At 37.8% G+C, this 15709-nt stretch overlaps 1 protein-coding gene across 1 annotated transcript in view; it reads right to left on the reverse strand.

Annotated features, from left to right (window-relative positions):
* Nucleotides 1-776: 776 nt before the first annotated feature.
* Nucleotides 777-15709, reverse strand: part of LOC118321456 (inactive N-acetylated-alpha-linked acidic dipeptidase-like protein 2) — a 224246-nt gene continuing 209313 nt past the window's right edge. The window contains exons 12-13 of the mRNA XM_035652775.1: nucleotides 15243-15441; nucleotides 777-1023 (exon numbers count right to left, since the gene is read on the reverse strand). Of these exons, the coding sequence (XP_035508668.1) occupies nucleotides 777-1023; nucleotides 15243-15441 (446 nt within the window). The remainder of the gene's footprint in view (nucleotides 1024-15242; nucleotides 15442-15709) is intronic.

A 15709-nucleotide genomic window follows, 5' to 3' on the forward strand; every position in this document is an offset into this window, starting at 1 on the left:
CACTGATTCAATATTAGTTACCGAGGAAGAGTGGAACCATGGGAATAAGTGATGGTTTGGGAGTTTAAATCTCTTTTCTGGTAAGCAGTGTCAGTGTTTGGATTCCCTCTGATTCTTAGATTTTCCAGCACTGTAGTGTGAGTAAGTATGGTTTTCATTTGGAGGGTCAATTGTATTTTAATATTTGCATTTTATTTAAAAGGTGCAATATGTAAGAATTGGCCATCTGTCAAATTCATACTCGAAATAAATAGGGTACCGTATATCACCATAGTAACCAGTCCTATTAGCTGTATCTATGTCTATGAGCTGACTCTGTCCGGTATGGGAGCTCAGAGCACTGAGAGAGTGTTGGTGTTTCTCTGGACTGCAGACAGAGATGTACAGGCCTTGGGGAGAGGGGCCCAGTGGGGAATGCTGGTGGGAAGCAGCACTGGACTGGGAACTAAACTGGTGTAGGCAATGGAACTGGGCTTACCAATCTCTCAGGACTGAACACAGCCTCTGAGACCGACGGGGGCCAATTTGACGACAGCAACTAACTATGGCCTCTTAAAGCACAAAGCTGGTTAACATGCTAACTTCAGTGGATATCGCTTGTAACACAATACATAGATGTCTTTGACAAAACTTCAAAACTGTTCTGTCAACAAATTTTTTAATGTTTTCAACTAAAATTCTTACATACTGCACCTTTAAACTTGATTGACTTGATCAGTGGCAGTTTTTGCTCTGGAGTGCATCCAAGCTCACTGATGGGCCCGTGTCAGTCAGGATCATATTCTATCATTTGGGTAATTTTCAAACAAGTCCAAGCCAAAGCACACCAGCCTCTCAGCAGACCGGATGGCCCTGAGGATGAGAGACAGAGACTGGGTCATGGTGCTGTGGCAAATTACTTCCTTCTCTGCAGAGCTGCGTTTGACTGCTTTGCTGGTGACGTTGCAATGCAGGGCGGCTTCCTGTGAGAACCTGAGGATAGAAAACTGAGGAGTCTTCCCTGGAAGGCTGTATAACAGGTTCCTATCAGGAGAGAGAAAGAAAGAGGAGAGTGTCAATGAATAACTTAGCAGAAGCAGAATATGACTTGAGAACTATGGTTACAGTAGTCTTTTAAAATGCTGATATCAGATAATAGGTTTGCCTTTGACCATAGCCTGCACTAGTCAAAAGGTTTTATTCTTATGCCATATTGTAAGTGTGAGAGGATTTTACTCAGTGGGATAAGTAGTGTCAGTCTGAAACCTGAAATATTATTTTTTCCATTTTGTTCGTAGAATACCAACGAGGGGCACTGGCACTGGAATGACGTTTTGTGTAAATCAAATGTATTCAAAGGACAACTTAACATGCTGTTTTAGCTTTAACATACCTTCTTCACATTTAAATCCACAGCATCCCCATCCTGATTTCTTTTCAAGTTACAACTCCAAATAACAGTTATGTGTGAATTAATTCTGGATGACAGACAGGAGATAGCATAACATTGTCTTATATTTCGTGTGCGCTACAAAGCATTACACATTTTTAGTATTTTTGGTCTAGAACACTGATTCTCAACGACTGGGACAATCTGCATAGTGTTGGCCGCAAAGATGTGATCTGACAAGAACCGATCATCCATCCACCCCAACCCCTCCCCTCCAGATGGTGTTGATGGACACATTAATCATGGTGGATGTAAAGTCACAAATAAATGCAGGTTAGTGTATAATTACCTGAATATAGGAATTCTATCTACAGGTGACCACCATTTTAAACCGGCGGTACAGTAGCCCAGAATGGACAAACCAAACACAGACTGTAGATCAGGCTTTTGCATTTTTTTGTGAGTTTCGCAGCCACTGTGGTTTCTCCTACACACTTGACAGCCCGTTCTCATTCCCAGGTCATCAAATACAGTCATAAGTGGTATTCAGGACACTGGTCCTTTAAAGCTGGGGTAGAAGCTTTTTTTTGCCGTCATTAGGCAGAAATGCCACACAAATGTTTCAGCATATTGTAATTCAACTGGTGGGAGAGAAAACTAGACTTCTGCTCCTCTTGGCTCAGTTTATACACTTTAGACATACTATTGACAGACTTCTCTGTGTCAGAGGTTGGTGTGACACTCTAATGATATGGCGCCCCACTTTCTGAGAAATCTCCGCTGTTTCTTGTCCCTTGCCGCTGAGGCAGAGTGTTGCTGGAGAGCGGGCACAAGGTTTCATAGGGCAACTGCTGCTGTTCAAGTTTATGGGTTTGGTGGGGAGGGGCTTAGTGGAGTGATAAGAGGCAGCAGAGAGATAGGTGGAATGTCTTCCATTGTGTGTGTTCAAAATACCTTCTGCAGCTTTAACTGAATGAAACTATTTTCAATTTACTCTTTCAATTAACTTTTATTTTGACAGCTTATCTTGACTGAATGTGTTTTTTGTATAAATCCCTCTCCACTCAAAAGTCTGTTTTTGTTACCATTAATTCACATGGATGTTTGAGCTTCCAGCTTCAATGTGCAGAATGATGTAGGTGCAGATTTAGTTTTCACATTCATCTGCTGAAAGTCTGTGTCTGTGCTGACCTTAAATCTCTAGACATCTTGTATCCAACACATTTACATATTTATAGATTCTAGATTTTTGAGAAGATGTTATTGAAGCAATTTTTTGTATATGTTTAAATCATATGGATAGGCTCTTTCAAAGTAAAATCAATCTGGTTCTGATCAGCACTGCTGCTCTGAATCAATTAGCTACCGTCGATCAAAACTGTGGATTTTTCAAATTAAAAACATGCAAAATACAAAAATGTGTCCCACAAAAACAAACACACACACACAGACCACACACAGACAGGTTTATTGCCAGTCTCTGTTAACTTTCACATCACACCAACACATTCACCACCATATCCTCACGCACAGGCCCTACTCTTTGTTTTAGTTTACCCTTTGTTTGCAGTGTGTTTGTTATATTTCACTTGTCTCAAGGTTTGTGTGTTAGCTAGTTTGTGCGTCCACCTCTATTTATTTACCTGTTGTGTTAAAGAAAGCCCGGAGCACTTTAAACATGAACAATCTGCAGACTGTGTTGGGTTTGATTTGCTTTACACTGAAGGAGAAGATGGGAAAATTGGAATTATTTAGTAAATAAAAACAATATTTCAGTTTGAAACTAAGAGCATGACTTTGTTGTACACAGCAATAAATGCTGTAAAAATGTATGTTATATTGAATTTATCAACTCAATAAGTAAATATGGAGGAAGTTTAAAGTTTGCATAACTGAAGAGCAGGGGAAATTAGAAAATCTAAAATATAAGCCTGTTCCAAATAACACCAAATAAAAGTGGCCATACATATAATTTTTCTAAATCAAACAAGTAGATTTAGTGTTATGTTACTCTACCCCTACCTTTTCCCCTACCGTTCAATATGTATGTAACAACTCTTGGTGTCAAGAGTAGCATGTTAATCTCAGTCCTGATTCAAATCGATTTTAGAAGCTTGAACACAAAAATCTAAGTTTCGTGTCAGCCAGCCAACCTGCAGCCAATAATCATTTACAGGCCAAATCATGCTAAACTGCTCTGATTTAACACTCAGAGGCTAATGTGAAATATGAAAACCTCTTCATTCATATTTTGACCTCTGCTGCCGCAAATAAGTCACAAACACGCTGCACCATATGAATTATTGTCCTTTAAAGACCCCCCTATCTATGTCTCTTTGTCTTCCTGTCACACGCACCGGTACGCACGCAGACACAAACACACAGCAAAACACATATATAAACACAGACGAGCCTTTGGGGGTAGCAGAGTAGTCATTTGTAGGTCAGAATGGCAGAGACTTCAGAGTGTTGCTCTCCTTGGGGCTGAAGTACATTGATTTCTCTTAAAGTGGCTGAACAGAGAGTCTTAGAGAGTAAATGGAGTGATTCTTCATCTGTTAAGACACAGGTCGTGAGCTGTAAGGTGTGAGGGAACACTGACCTTCAGCACACGATTTAGACTCAAAGTCAGAGCACTGTGAAGATTCTGTATCTACCACCATATGACACCATTATACGACCCAGTGAGGCTCCTGTGAGTAGGGTGTTCAGGCTCTCGTAATGAATATGTGTTGACATTATTAATTAAGTAAATGAATATAAAAGGTTAATCAATGAATGCAAGCAGCTGTCACATTCACCACAATATCCATGTTTGCTTTGTGTCAGGGTTTGATTTTACAACAACATACTTTAGCTCATGAATGCAATATGTGGCAGCTAGGGCTCATAAGTTTGATTTCTGACCAGCATACGAACACATAAGTCAGCAGCAGACTTTCAAATGAGTCTGCACTTTCAACTACATTACCATACCATGATAAAATACTACTGACATAAATAAAACAACAGACATTGATATAAAATGTACTGAAAAGAATGGAAAACGTTTTTTGTTTTTTTTTTAGTGGAAAAGATTTTGACATGCCACAACACAGGTGCAAATGACAAAATGAAGGATGGAATTCCATTTTGCTGCTTAGTAATACCTGGGCTTTCTGCTGCATAATACACTAGATTATGTTTAATGATTTACATTACTTTTCGCTTTCTACAATATCTGTGCATGTAAAACTATATAGTTAAAGTTAGGAGAAAGTGGTTATAGTTAACGTTAGCGCAACAAGCTGGAAACACAACATTGAGTTGTAAAGCTGATACAGCTAACATATTAGCAAACAGTCACCAATTTACACATGCAGCAGAAATGGAGGAACATTTGCATTCATTTTCAGTTGTGCCTGATCAATTTAAGTACAATATTCACTCCCCTTTTAGCTCTTGGATAGGGGAAAATCTGGCTATTTAGTGTTTCACTATGTTCACCTGCTATTTTCTAACTTTGTTTGGCTGCTGTTTATTGCTGGGAAGGTTGTGTAGTCAGTTTATCAGAGCATCAGTGAACAGTTAAACTATGAGCAGTTAAACCAAAACAAAGAGCTGAAAGACGCTAAAATGGTCAGTAGAGTTAAGAGAAACTGCAAAGTTAAGTTATAAATGAAAAACAATGCCTTTCAAGTTACATATAGTCCTGCAACACATTGTTTAATAAAAATATGTATTACTGCAGCTTTAAGGTTAAGGTATGGTCAGGGTTAAGGAACTAAGGATGTGGGTATGTTTAGGAAAAGATTACAGGTTGTAGCTAATATTAACATTAACTGAATGGGAGCATTAATTGCAGATCTGTGACGGGACACAAACTCTCCTGCATGAAAGCCTGAGATGCTGCACACCCATCCACCACCTCGACCACCACACCCTACCTTTTGTGCCTCACCCCCTGTATTGGCACCGAATATTGACACTACGTAAATCGTGAGGTTCTGAATCATCCTATATGGCTGCAATTCCTTGGGATACTGGGATGAGAAAAACTACATAGATTTCACTTTGTAAGCTTTGGAACATGATCAGCACTAAATTTGAAGAATGCATGATTTTTCAGACAGTGATTTAGAAGCTTAAAACATGCACAAACTGCAGTTTAGTCAAGTGATTTTTGGCAGAATATTAAAACTCAATAATACGAATACTCAACAAATATGTACTGAATTGATTTTTGTAATATATAAATCATTTGTGCTATGTTAAATATTGCATGAATATTTGGAAACATCCCTACTGTGAAAAGTCAGCTTTAATGCTCAGATGACTTGATTGATTTCTAAAGGAAGACAGAGTCAGACAGAGAGAATGTCTCTGCCTTGCATTGGGAAGTGCTTGAATGAGCTTGCCCATAGAAAGTGGAGTTTTTGTGTTATCAGTCAGTATTGTGCTCACGTCCTGTACAGAGCTGTAACCTTGTAAAACCAAATAAATCTCAAGGATGGTTTTGTTTTGCTGGGGAAACAAGTCTATATAAAAACATTTTACCCACTGGTCATTGGCAGTTGAAATACAAAGCCTGGTGTTTGTACACTGAGACCCTCATCCATCCATTGTCTGTACCTGCTTATCCCGTTTATGGTCCCAGGCTGAGCAGTTATCTGAGCACACATTGGACAAAAGGAAGGACACCCCTGGACATGACACCAGTTTACACAGGGCTGGCATAAGCCTTTTTTAGACAGGGAATCTGTCAAAATGCTGGCTTCATCAGTCTGTTTCAAACATAGGTCTCTGGGGCTTCATTACAGAAACTTCCTAAGTCTTAAATCTTATCTTAGTTTAGGCTGAAATTTAGCATTTTGGGTATTACAACTGCATTTTAGGAAAAAATCCTATCTTAATTTAGAATATAATTAATGTAGCTATTACAAAAACTTCCTAAATGAAGCATTTCCTTAGATAGGATGGCATATAACTCATCCTAAATTAAACATGGCCCAGTACCACTGTTGTTAGGTCTGTATGGCACTCAATGAAGATAGGGAATATATTATGGTTGAAAGGCTACTTAAAATGTATGATGAAGCTTTAAATTTCCCATACAGTGTATTAATAAATATATATTGCCTGCAGCTATTATTAATTTCGTATTTGATTGATGTGCTACATCTGTTCAAATCTTTATACTGGGATAATAATTCTGAAAAAAACTGTCCAAAAAAGTGTGGTTTCCTCTCTGACTCATTGCTAAAGCTGAAGCTCATTTAACACCTAACCTTTTCTTGTCCATTATAGCAAGCTAGCTAGCCAGTGAGAAGCAAAGTGAGGCATGCATTGTTATTATATTCAATATAGAATACAGGCAGTCTCATAATTTAAACACATTGAAAAACCAGATTAGTTAATTTAACAAAAATTGTTTTCCAAAAAACTGTTGAAATGGATTACATTGGACATTTTAAGTAAAACTAACTCAATTTTGTAAGTTAATAAAAATACCTAGTAATATATATTCAATCAGGAATGTTTCTGTCTCTTAGAAAAGTTACTTAAATTAGTGTTACTTAAAAAAAATTCTCAGTTAAAATAACTTATTGCATTACAGTGTACAGATACAGGCATGACGAGTTTACAGTTCTAGTTGTGATTTCTTAAGATAAAATAGGCGGTCTGAGATAGGATAGGACACATGAGTTTAGGTATTGCTTTGGTAATAGGAAGATAGGAACTTCCTATTGTTTATTTGCATTTCTAAATGAATGTACCAAAGACAGCAAGAGTGAGGCTCAGCTATAGAGCTTTGAGTTAGTGTTATTTGTGTAACAAATGAACCAACAGCACTAGCTATGGTAAAGCTACATCCAGACAGAAAATAAAGAGGTCTGGAGAAATCAGTTAAGAGTGTGAGAGGGAAAGAGAGACATCATTTGAGAGTTAATCTGTCTGTCTGTTTGATGATTTGGTTTCTTGTGGCTCTCAATGTACTCCAAGAACAATGTTCTGGAAGATGCATGCCAAACTTCAAGGGGCAGGAACGACATATCACGTTAATATATCATACCATTACATCTGATATTTAGTTAGAAAGTGTGATGCAGTAGCTAAGAACCACTTGACGTAAAGTGGAGATTGGCGTACCTCCACTGTGCAAACCATGGAATGTAAAACTTGTCAGGCACTTAAAAAATTAACCTAATAAAAAATATTGGGAACGGCAATGATGAGAACAGAGCATAAATGAAACAAACAAAAAACAAAATGGAAAAAAGAGCCTTAGAGCCAACAGAATCTTGTCTGTTCTCTAACCAACAGACTGCCATCCACCGTCTGTCTGTGAATATCCAGTTAAGAAAGAGGTCTTTCTGAAGCACCTCAGAGTGTACATAAAGACATCTGCTATCGATTGGTGTGGCTCTCGGCAGCCTGACATCCACTCTTAATAGAGCCAGACTCCTGCTCCCCAACACAACAAATTGGGTTTAAACTATGTCTAGTGGTCCCAGGTGTCACTCATGCTGGAGCATCAGCATCCATTCTACACTGACAGCTGCATGGTGTGTCTGTGTGCTCTGGTACCTCCTTGTGAGAAGGTTTACTTTCAAAGGGAAAATATTTCAGCTAACCCTCACTTTTGTAATAGGACATTTAAAGATAAGGTATACGTATAAGGGTAGGCAACTTCAGTGTTCATATGAAATTAATTCATATTTGTTTCAGGAGTTGGCATGATCCAAAAGTCAACGTATTGATTTCGGATGTCCAATTCCAGGTATTTTACATCCCAAAGATAGAAGATAGATTGAAGATAGAAGCATTTAAACAAAAACAAACATATGAATCAATTCATATCCAATATGCTTGTGCACATGTTGGATTTGGATGCTTTCTTTTTCAGTGGAAAAGGAACCTCTCTATGCATATGTGAAAGTTGGAATATTAGCATATTGTTTTTTGAAGTCACACTTCAAATCTAGTATGCAAACGTCCAAAACCAAGATTGCCCTCAAATATCAATATTTTCTACTCATCAGGCAGGTCCACATACGGATTTTAGAAGATTTTTAGTTTAAGATAGTGGAAATGAAACCATTTCAACCCACCAGCATATTGATTATTGGATGTCACATTTCAAAGCTATTCACTCTTCCAAATCACAATTCCAACTTGTGTACTAAGACCGTCCTCCTGATTCAATACAGTATTTCCAGTTTCAGGCCGCTCTGCATATGGATTTTGCTAGAAGATACTGAAAATGAAACCTCTGTGTGGAAATGCATTATTATGCATTCCAATTTTGTCACATTCCCAGGTCCTTCAGCTAAAATATGTTATCCAATTCCAGTATGGAATTTCCAGAATCAATATGCAGCTCCACATACTGATTTTGATCAATTTTGACATTCTGTGTGCATATTGGTTCAAATAAAACCTTGAAGTTTCTGTTCAATGAGCAGGAACACACTGATCATGTTATCAATTTCAGTGTAACATATACAGTATGTCCATATGTGGGAGATCCTTATTGGATTTAGACATCAGCATATTGATTTGGGAAGACACAGTCCAAGTCTTTCACCAATAAAATATAGTATTCATACGTCCAACTCCTCTCCAGCAAAAGCTTACTAAAAATTATTTTTATACATATATTTTTATTTTAAATTTATCTTGGCATATTTATATCATCAAAGATGTGGGATGGAGTAGACACATCCTTTGGCAAGAGCCAAGATCTGAGTGATTCATGTAAGCCTGAATACCAGTTCGTATCTTCTACCATCTTCAGTGTCCCAATGATTACACTAGTTAAACCATTACCATTAAAAAGCAAACATCAATCAGATCCAGTTCTTCCTTGGTGTGACACTTTGCAGTCACTTTAACCAGCCAGTGAGGTTCATTGCATTTATAAGCCTAGATAAAGTCTACTGGAGCCAAACACTTAACCTGTGATATAAATGTAACATGAGTGAATGAAAATAACAAGTTAGGCTAGACTTGAGTGATGTTTCACTCCTATCATTGTTGAGTTGCAGTTGGAGGCAATTCCAATGCTCATATATCATGCAAGCTAAATAAAGTTTCCTTGGCATGTACCTCATTTGGCTTAAACATTCATTGCATCTAAGATATTATCATTAACACCCAACAAGAGAGAGAGTTTGTTGTGTTAAATGTAAAGTGGATTTATAGCATTGCAATAATATCCAATTTGTTAAACATGTTGAAGAAAGGTCCAAGTGGAGCTTTTGACTTGATTCAATCTTCCTATGGTTGCCCAGGTTTGCTTCTAATTTACATTACAATTCTATGTGACATATTATGAAAGGCTGCCATTAAAAAGTGCACAAATATGTGTCAGATTGGCAGATTGGCATTATGCGTAACATTAAGCCTTAATATAATGTAAACAGATGAGTTACATAAAAATTCACCCACAGTACAGTTGTGATGAACGAGGAAATAAGCTATAGAGACCAAAACACTTTTGTGTTATTTCTACTGTAAGGGGGTCATTTTGACATAGGGTCTTATGGAGATTTCTTTTTGAAGCCAGCCTCAAGTGGCCGTTGAGAAACTGCAGTTTTTTGCACTTCCATGTTGGCAAATTTTTTCACCCATAGAGGTTGCAATTTGCAACTTGGTCATAACATGGTGCCCTGAAATAAATATATTATTTATTAGTTTTTGTTCTTATTTTCATTTTTTCTGCTTTTGCTGAGTTTCAATGGAAGTCTTTCCCCCACACCAGTATCTGCTTACACATATTTTGTCCCCTACAATCTGCCTGGTTCCTGACATTTCCTCAAGATCCCTGTGCCAACTGGCTATAGAGGACGTGATGTCAGTACCTAGTCTGTATGGCAGCTTCTTTCCAAAACCCAAAGTAGAGGCATTTTTAAATATGAAGGCAAATATCCTTAATAATGTCCTGTTTGGATTCATAAGTTGCATTAATGTATTGTGTGAGTGGTGTTGTCAGGGCTTGTTGAAGTCTTCATCAGGTCTAAAACCTAACCTAAAACTGAAACATTATGTATTGGTACATTTTCTTGTGTTTCAGCGTTGCTTGTGTGATTGAATATTTTTACTGCAGTGCGTTTAGTATGTAAGCTGAGTTGCAGAACACTACTCAGAGCCACTAGTGTGTGTGTTTGTGTGGCTTTCACTAATTTCTGTGAGAGCACTCTGCATTCAATCATAAGAAGCATAATGTCATTCCAGTCTTCAAGATCTCTTGAACAGGACAAGAGAATACAAAGAGGAATGGACAGAGCCTATTGAATACTGACTTATGAACTCTGCCACTAACTAGTAATGTTAGTTTAAAGACACAAAGGGTTGTGACACATGAGATGATTTACTGAAATTCTGCAGATTATAATAATATATTTGGCTTTATTGTAGGATAATGCTATACGATATTCTAATTGTTACCCATCTTGTAAATTATCTGTATCACAGTGTAATATTCTGCAGAGTATTGATTCCAAGGTTGAGCAAGAACACAGCAGCTTTATAGCTGTATAACTTTGGCATTTAAAACTGGACCAGAGTTGGAACCCCTCAGGGCACACAGCAAGACCACCAACTGACCCTGTTGGTGACCAAGACTACTTATTATCCTGAATCTCATTCCAGTGTCAGTAGCAACTGTGTCTTTGAGCTGAAATCTTTACAGGTCTGCGCTGACTTACCAAATACCAATCACTATAGCTCATAGCAGTGAGATACACAGTAGATGGCATTATCCGGAATTAGTTTTAAGGTTCATTGTGCAATTTAATGAGAGGTTACTTAACACAAAGATCATGCCACAAAAATACAAATCATAAGCATCCATATATGTGCTTACCTACCTTATAGGTTTTGTTGCTTAAAACCATCAAGGTAAACATGTTAAAGAATATTCAGTGTTCATAGTCTAATTGTCTTGGTCTTGTGGTGGAATGGTAACTTCCTTTATAAATGAGTGCTATTAAGCCTTAATGCGTTCCGAGCATGATGGAGCAGCTAATTTTAGCTTGGATGCTAATGGCAGTCGAGGACAATTTACATGTCTATTACTGCCATAAACTGTGAATAACACTAAACAGCAGAGGCCATTTATTCTGTTAGAATCTCGTCGAAAAGTAGACAGCTGAAGTGCTGTGGGGGAAGACAGAGTGTGTACCAGACACTGAGGATGCTAAAATCAAACCGAACAGAGGTGTTACTTTATGAGATAGAAATATAGTTGTTGAGAAAAAGTCCCCACTATCAGTCAAGGTCAGCTGTCCTCCAACTAAATGTGATTTGATATGATTTATTGTGTTTATTCTTTAGCTGGACAGTTTGACTAAAATAACTTCACCAACTAATCTGGAGCTCTCACTTTCTTACATTCGCCGTGCAGAGCCAATGAATTACTGCTGCGCTGCCCTGAAAAGCTGCTGCTGGGAAAAAATTCAAACACGGTTGTCTGTAAATTATTCCTCTTTTCCCTTTTTTTGTCAGAGAGAATAAATATGTGTTCACTGTGAAGCTCAAGTTTTATGTTACATTATTGCTGTTCTGCTCCGTATGTAGAACAAGATGAAAAAGAAGTAGATGCACCCAATGCAAGACAGAAGGCTGACGGGGGATTTAAATCATGGCTGCCACGGTATAGGACTGCATGTGATTTAGGGACTGTGGGAAAATTATTAGGGCAGGGAGAGTGGGTCAGAAAAGGGGGAGTGTTATGTATTTTCTCCTGTTTTCTGTGTAAAAGTGTATGTTTGTAGAATTATGGCCACCTTCAAGTTTTTTTCCTCCTTCGCCTCTTCTACCCAACTCATAGGGACTTGGACAGTGAAGATTTTACCACTTTGGACTGTTTGCAGACCCACAGGCGGGTCCATGGAAACCTTACCCCTCTTCCTATTTCTTTTTTACTTTTAGGCAGTATACTTTTCTTCAGTTTTTGTGTTTTTAAGAACTATCTTTTGCTCTTGTTTTTTGCTTGGTGGATGCATGCAACAAAGCTTTTTATATTACATCTGGCTGGCAGGTCCATAAATAATGTTTCAAGGTCAAGTGTGTAACATTTAAGAGGCTCTATTGGCAGAAACGGAATATTCATAGGTATGTTTTCATTAGTGTATAATCACCTGAATATAAGAATTGTTGTGTTTTTGAGACGATTTTATCTACAGATGCTGTAGGTCGCCTAGTTTCTTCTACACGCTTCACAGCCCATTCTCATTCCTAGGTCATCAAATACAGACGCCAGTAGTGTTCAGTTAGTTGTAACCTGCAACTTAACTGCTAGCCACTGAATCCTACACACTGGTCCTTTAAGGCTGGAGTCTTACATGTCCTCAAATTGTAAAGCAGGAGGCCATATTTGTTGGGTTGGAGTGAGACTGGACTGGTTGATTTCACAAATAGCCTAGAGCTGAAGTTAGTGCTTCATATTCTGCATTAAATAGTTTTCTACTGACAGTTTGTAGTCTTTAGTCTTCTTGTATACAATGGGAGGAGAAAAACTCTGAAAGCTATCTTGGCATTTTGTCCTGCACTTTTGAGATGGTGACTAACTTCGGTTAAGCAGTTTCTATCTATACTGAAGTCACACAAACCGCCAGCCTTCAAAATCCCATTGTGATAAATATAAATATAAATATAAATAACTGCAATGCACAACTAATATTGTGAAGATGGATGAATGTGAAACAGCTGAATGTCAAACACACCTCATGAAAAGTCCTGCTGCTTTGGCAAAATACTGTACCAGCAACAACCACCTACATACTTTGATACCGAAGAAAAAAGTCAGAATCTGGAGAGTATGTGCCAAGATCTAAAGTCTGCTAAAAATAAACAAAACAAGAAAACGCAGTCTTTAAAACATTTATAAATGTTTTGTGATGCTTTTTTAATAGAAATGAGATTCAGCTGCTCTTCCCACCCTAACAATTTCCATACAGTCCCTCACTGTAACTCTAAATGTGATCAGCAAATTGAAATTCTGGGTTTGGCCTCAGGAATTGCTGTCCCATAATGACTACTGTTGTGTTCCAAATGTTTCACAGGCAGAGCAGGAACTGTTTGGATGAATCATGGCTATGCTACAGGCCATTGTGTTCAAACAGGTGTAACCGACCACCTTGTTCTTTGTCCGCCAGCTCGTTATGAATAAGCCAGGTTTACACTCCATTCATTCAGCATCAGTGGGCCACCAGTATAATAACTGTGCTTAAAATGGCCTAAATGTCCTTACTATGAAGTTTTGCACACTAAATAGTTAACAATAAATAAAGGCCCCTTTAATTACCTATTTGATGGCAGCATATCAGATTAAAAAATTACTTTTGGAATCAAGTCATGACTCCAGGGGATACACACTTTCAACACAACATAATCTTCATTAAGCTCTTCTTTATTTAGGCAGTCAATGAATGATCAAACTGTCTTTAAAAGGATACACTGTAAAACCAGCATATCTTAATAAATGAAGTAAGTTAACATAACTTAATCCTCCAAACAATGTGGATTCACTCAATCCCATGAATTTAATCAACTCAAAAATAAATTGTTGAAGTAATAACTAATATAATATAGAATTATGATTACATAATTCCAGTTTGTTCCGTATACTTATTTTCTTTAGGTTGACTTCATATCATGACAAAAATTTAAGCCCCACTGTGCTATAATTCTTAGGACTTTTCAATTTTTGTTTTTATTTCAGTTTATAAATCATCATGCATCCAAGTAATTATTAATGATCCTCCAAAATGCAAAGATTTGATGTCACATAAAGTAGGTAAAATATTTTACAAGCCTGAATTCTTTGAGTTAATAAACTCAAACAGTTTAGGGCATTTGGTTTCAATCAATCAATTACATGTGGCAGTAGAAACACTACTAGTTTTGTCCACAGAGGCTGCTAGAATCAACAAAAAATGAACATTTCTTATAGGGGCTTTAAGTATTATCAGAATAAAATAAATAAATTGTGAGGTAAAATGTTCCCTCTCAGTGTTCTACTATCATAGATTATGTTTTTTGGATTAATATTACTGCTGCATTAATGTGTATGTTTCATTTTACTGCTGTAGATGTTTGAGGTTGATCTCATTTTAACTTCTTTATATACTGTTGGGTAGTTTACTCTACAGCAATGCATCAAATTCTATCATCATATGCTTGTCGTGTGGCTGTCCTGTGAGAACAACATATCTCTAAAGAGTTCAGAAAATCACACGCAAACTCGTGAACAATGGGAAAGGTACTAACAACAGCCCCTGTTTGTCCGTTCTGGGATACTGTAGAAACATAACAGTTCTAAATGGCGGATTCAATGGGAGGCGACCCACAGCGGATTTAAACAGCTCATTCTAAGGTAACGAAAACATAAAGTTTCCTATATTCAAGTGATTATGCACTAATGAAAACATACCTATGAATATCATATTCCATTCCTCCTGAATGTTACACACTGGGCCTTTAATAAAGCAAGCCTATATTTTTTATCAAGTTAAAAGGGACAGTGCCAAAGGTGGAAAAACTCTTTGAGATGACTGTTTCCCGCAAAATTTACTCAGCTCAGATTCTAGACCTGCTAACTGGAATGGAAAAAAAGACTAATTTCATTACTGGAAAAAGACACAAAAAGGAACTGTTGACCCATAAAAACACAGTATGCATGACCTGTATAATTTTTCACCAGAAACACAGAACACCAAGAAACACATTGCTAGAAGGGACTTTAAGATGTCAAACACAAAATTAAACTGTATTCAAGATTTTGAGTTCATGTAACATTATTTCACACATTTTAAGAGTTTGTGTATGACCGTATACCCATTACCTCGACACACCACTGTTGCAACTCTGACAGTAACTTGTCTCCTACCTGTACACTCCAGGCGGCGCCTGCGGGATGATAAAGCTCTTCTCTAGGTCACGGAGTACATCATTCAGCATCCGCACATGGGAGGGGTCGCGCTCTTTCGGGTCATTTGCCGGTCGCATGGTTTCTGACTGGAAGAAAGCTGCATGCTCTCGCAGGGAGGAGGCGGAGGACAGCAGGGGCTGAGATACCATGCTCCTCTCTAGGCACATATACAGGGAGATACAGAGACAGAGGAACAGAACACATGAAAAAACTGACCTCAACTTTGAGGTTACTGTCTGTTCTGGCTTGCTCAACTGTTATTGGTGCACAGAGCACAAACAAGTTAACTCAGGACATAATTTAAAGCTTCCTCCCTTGTCTTTCTTTAAACCCATATACCCAATACACTAAATTAAATAGACCCTCTCCTCCTTTCTTACCTCTAACTGCAACTCAATATACTCCACCAGCCACACACACACACA

The sequence above is a fragment of the Morone saxatilis genome, unplaced genomic scaffold (assembly GCF_004916995.1).
Source record: "Morone saxatilis isolate NCDOM2014 unplaced genomic scaffold, NCSU_SB_2.0 Contig12, whole genome shotgun sequence".
NCBI lineage: Eukaryota > Metazoa > Chordata > Actinopteri > Moronidae > Morone > Morone saxatilis.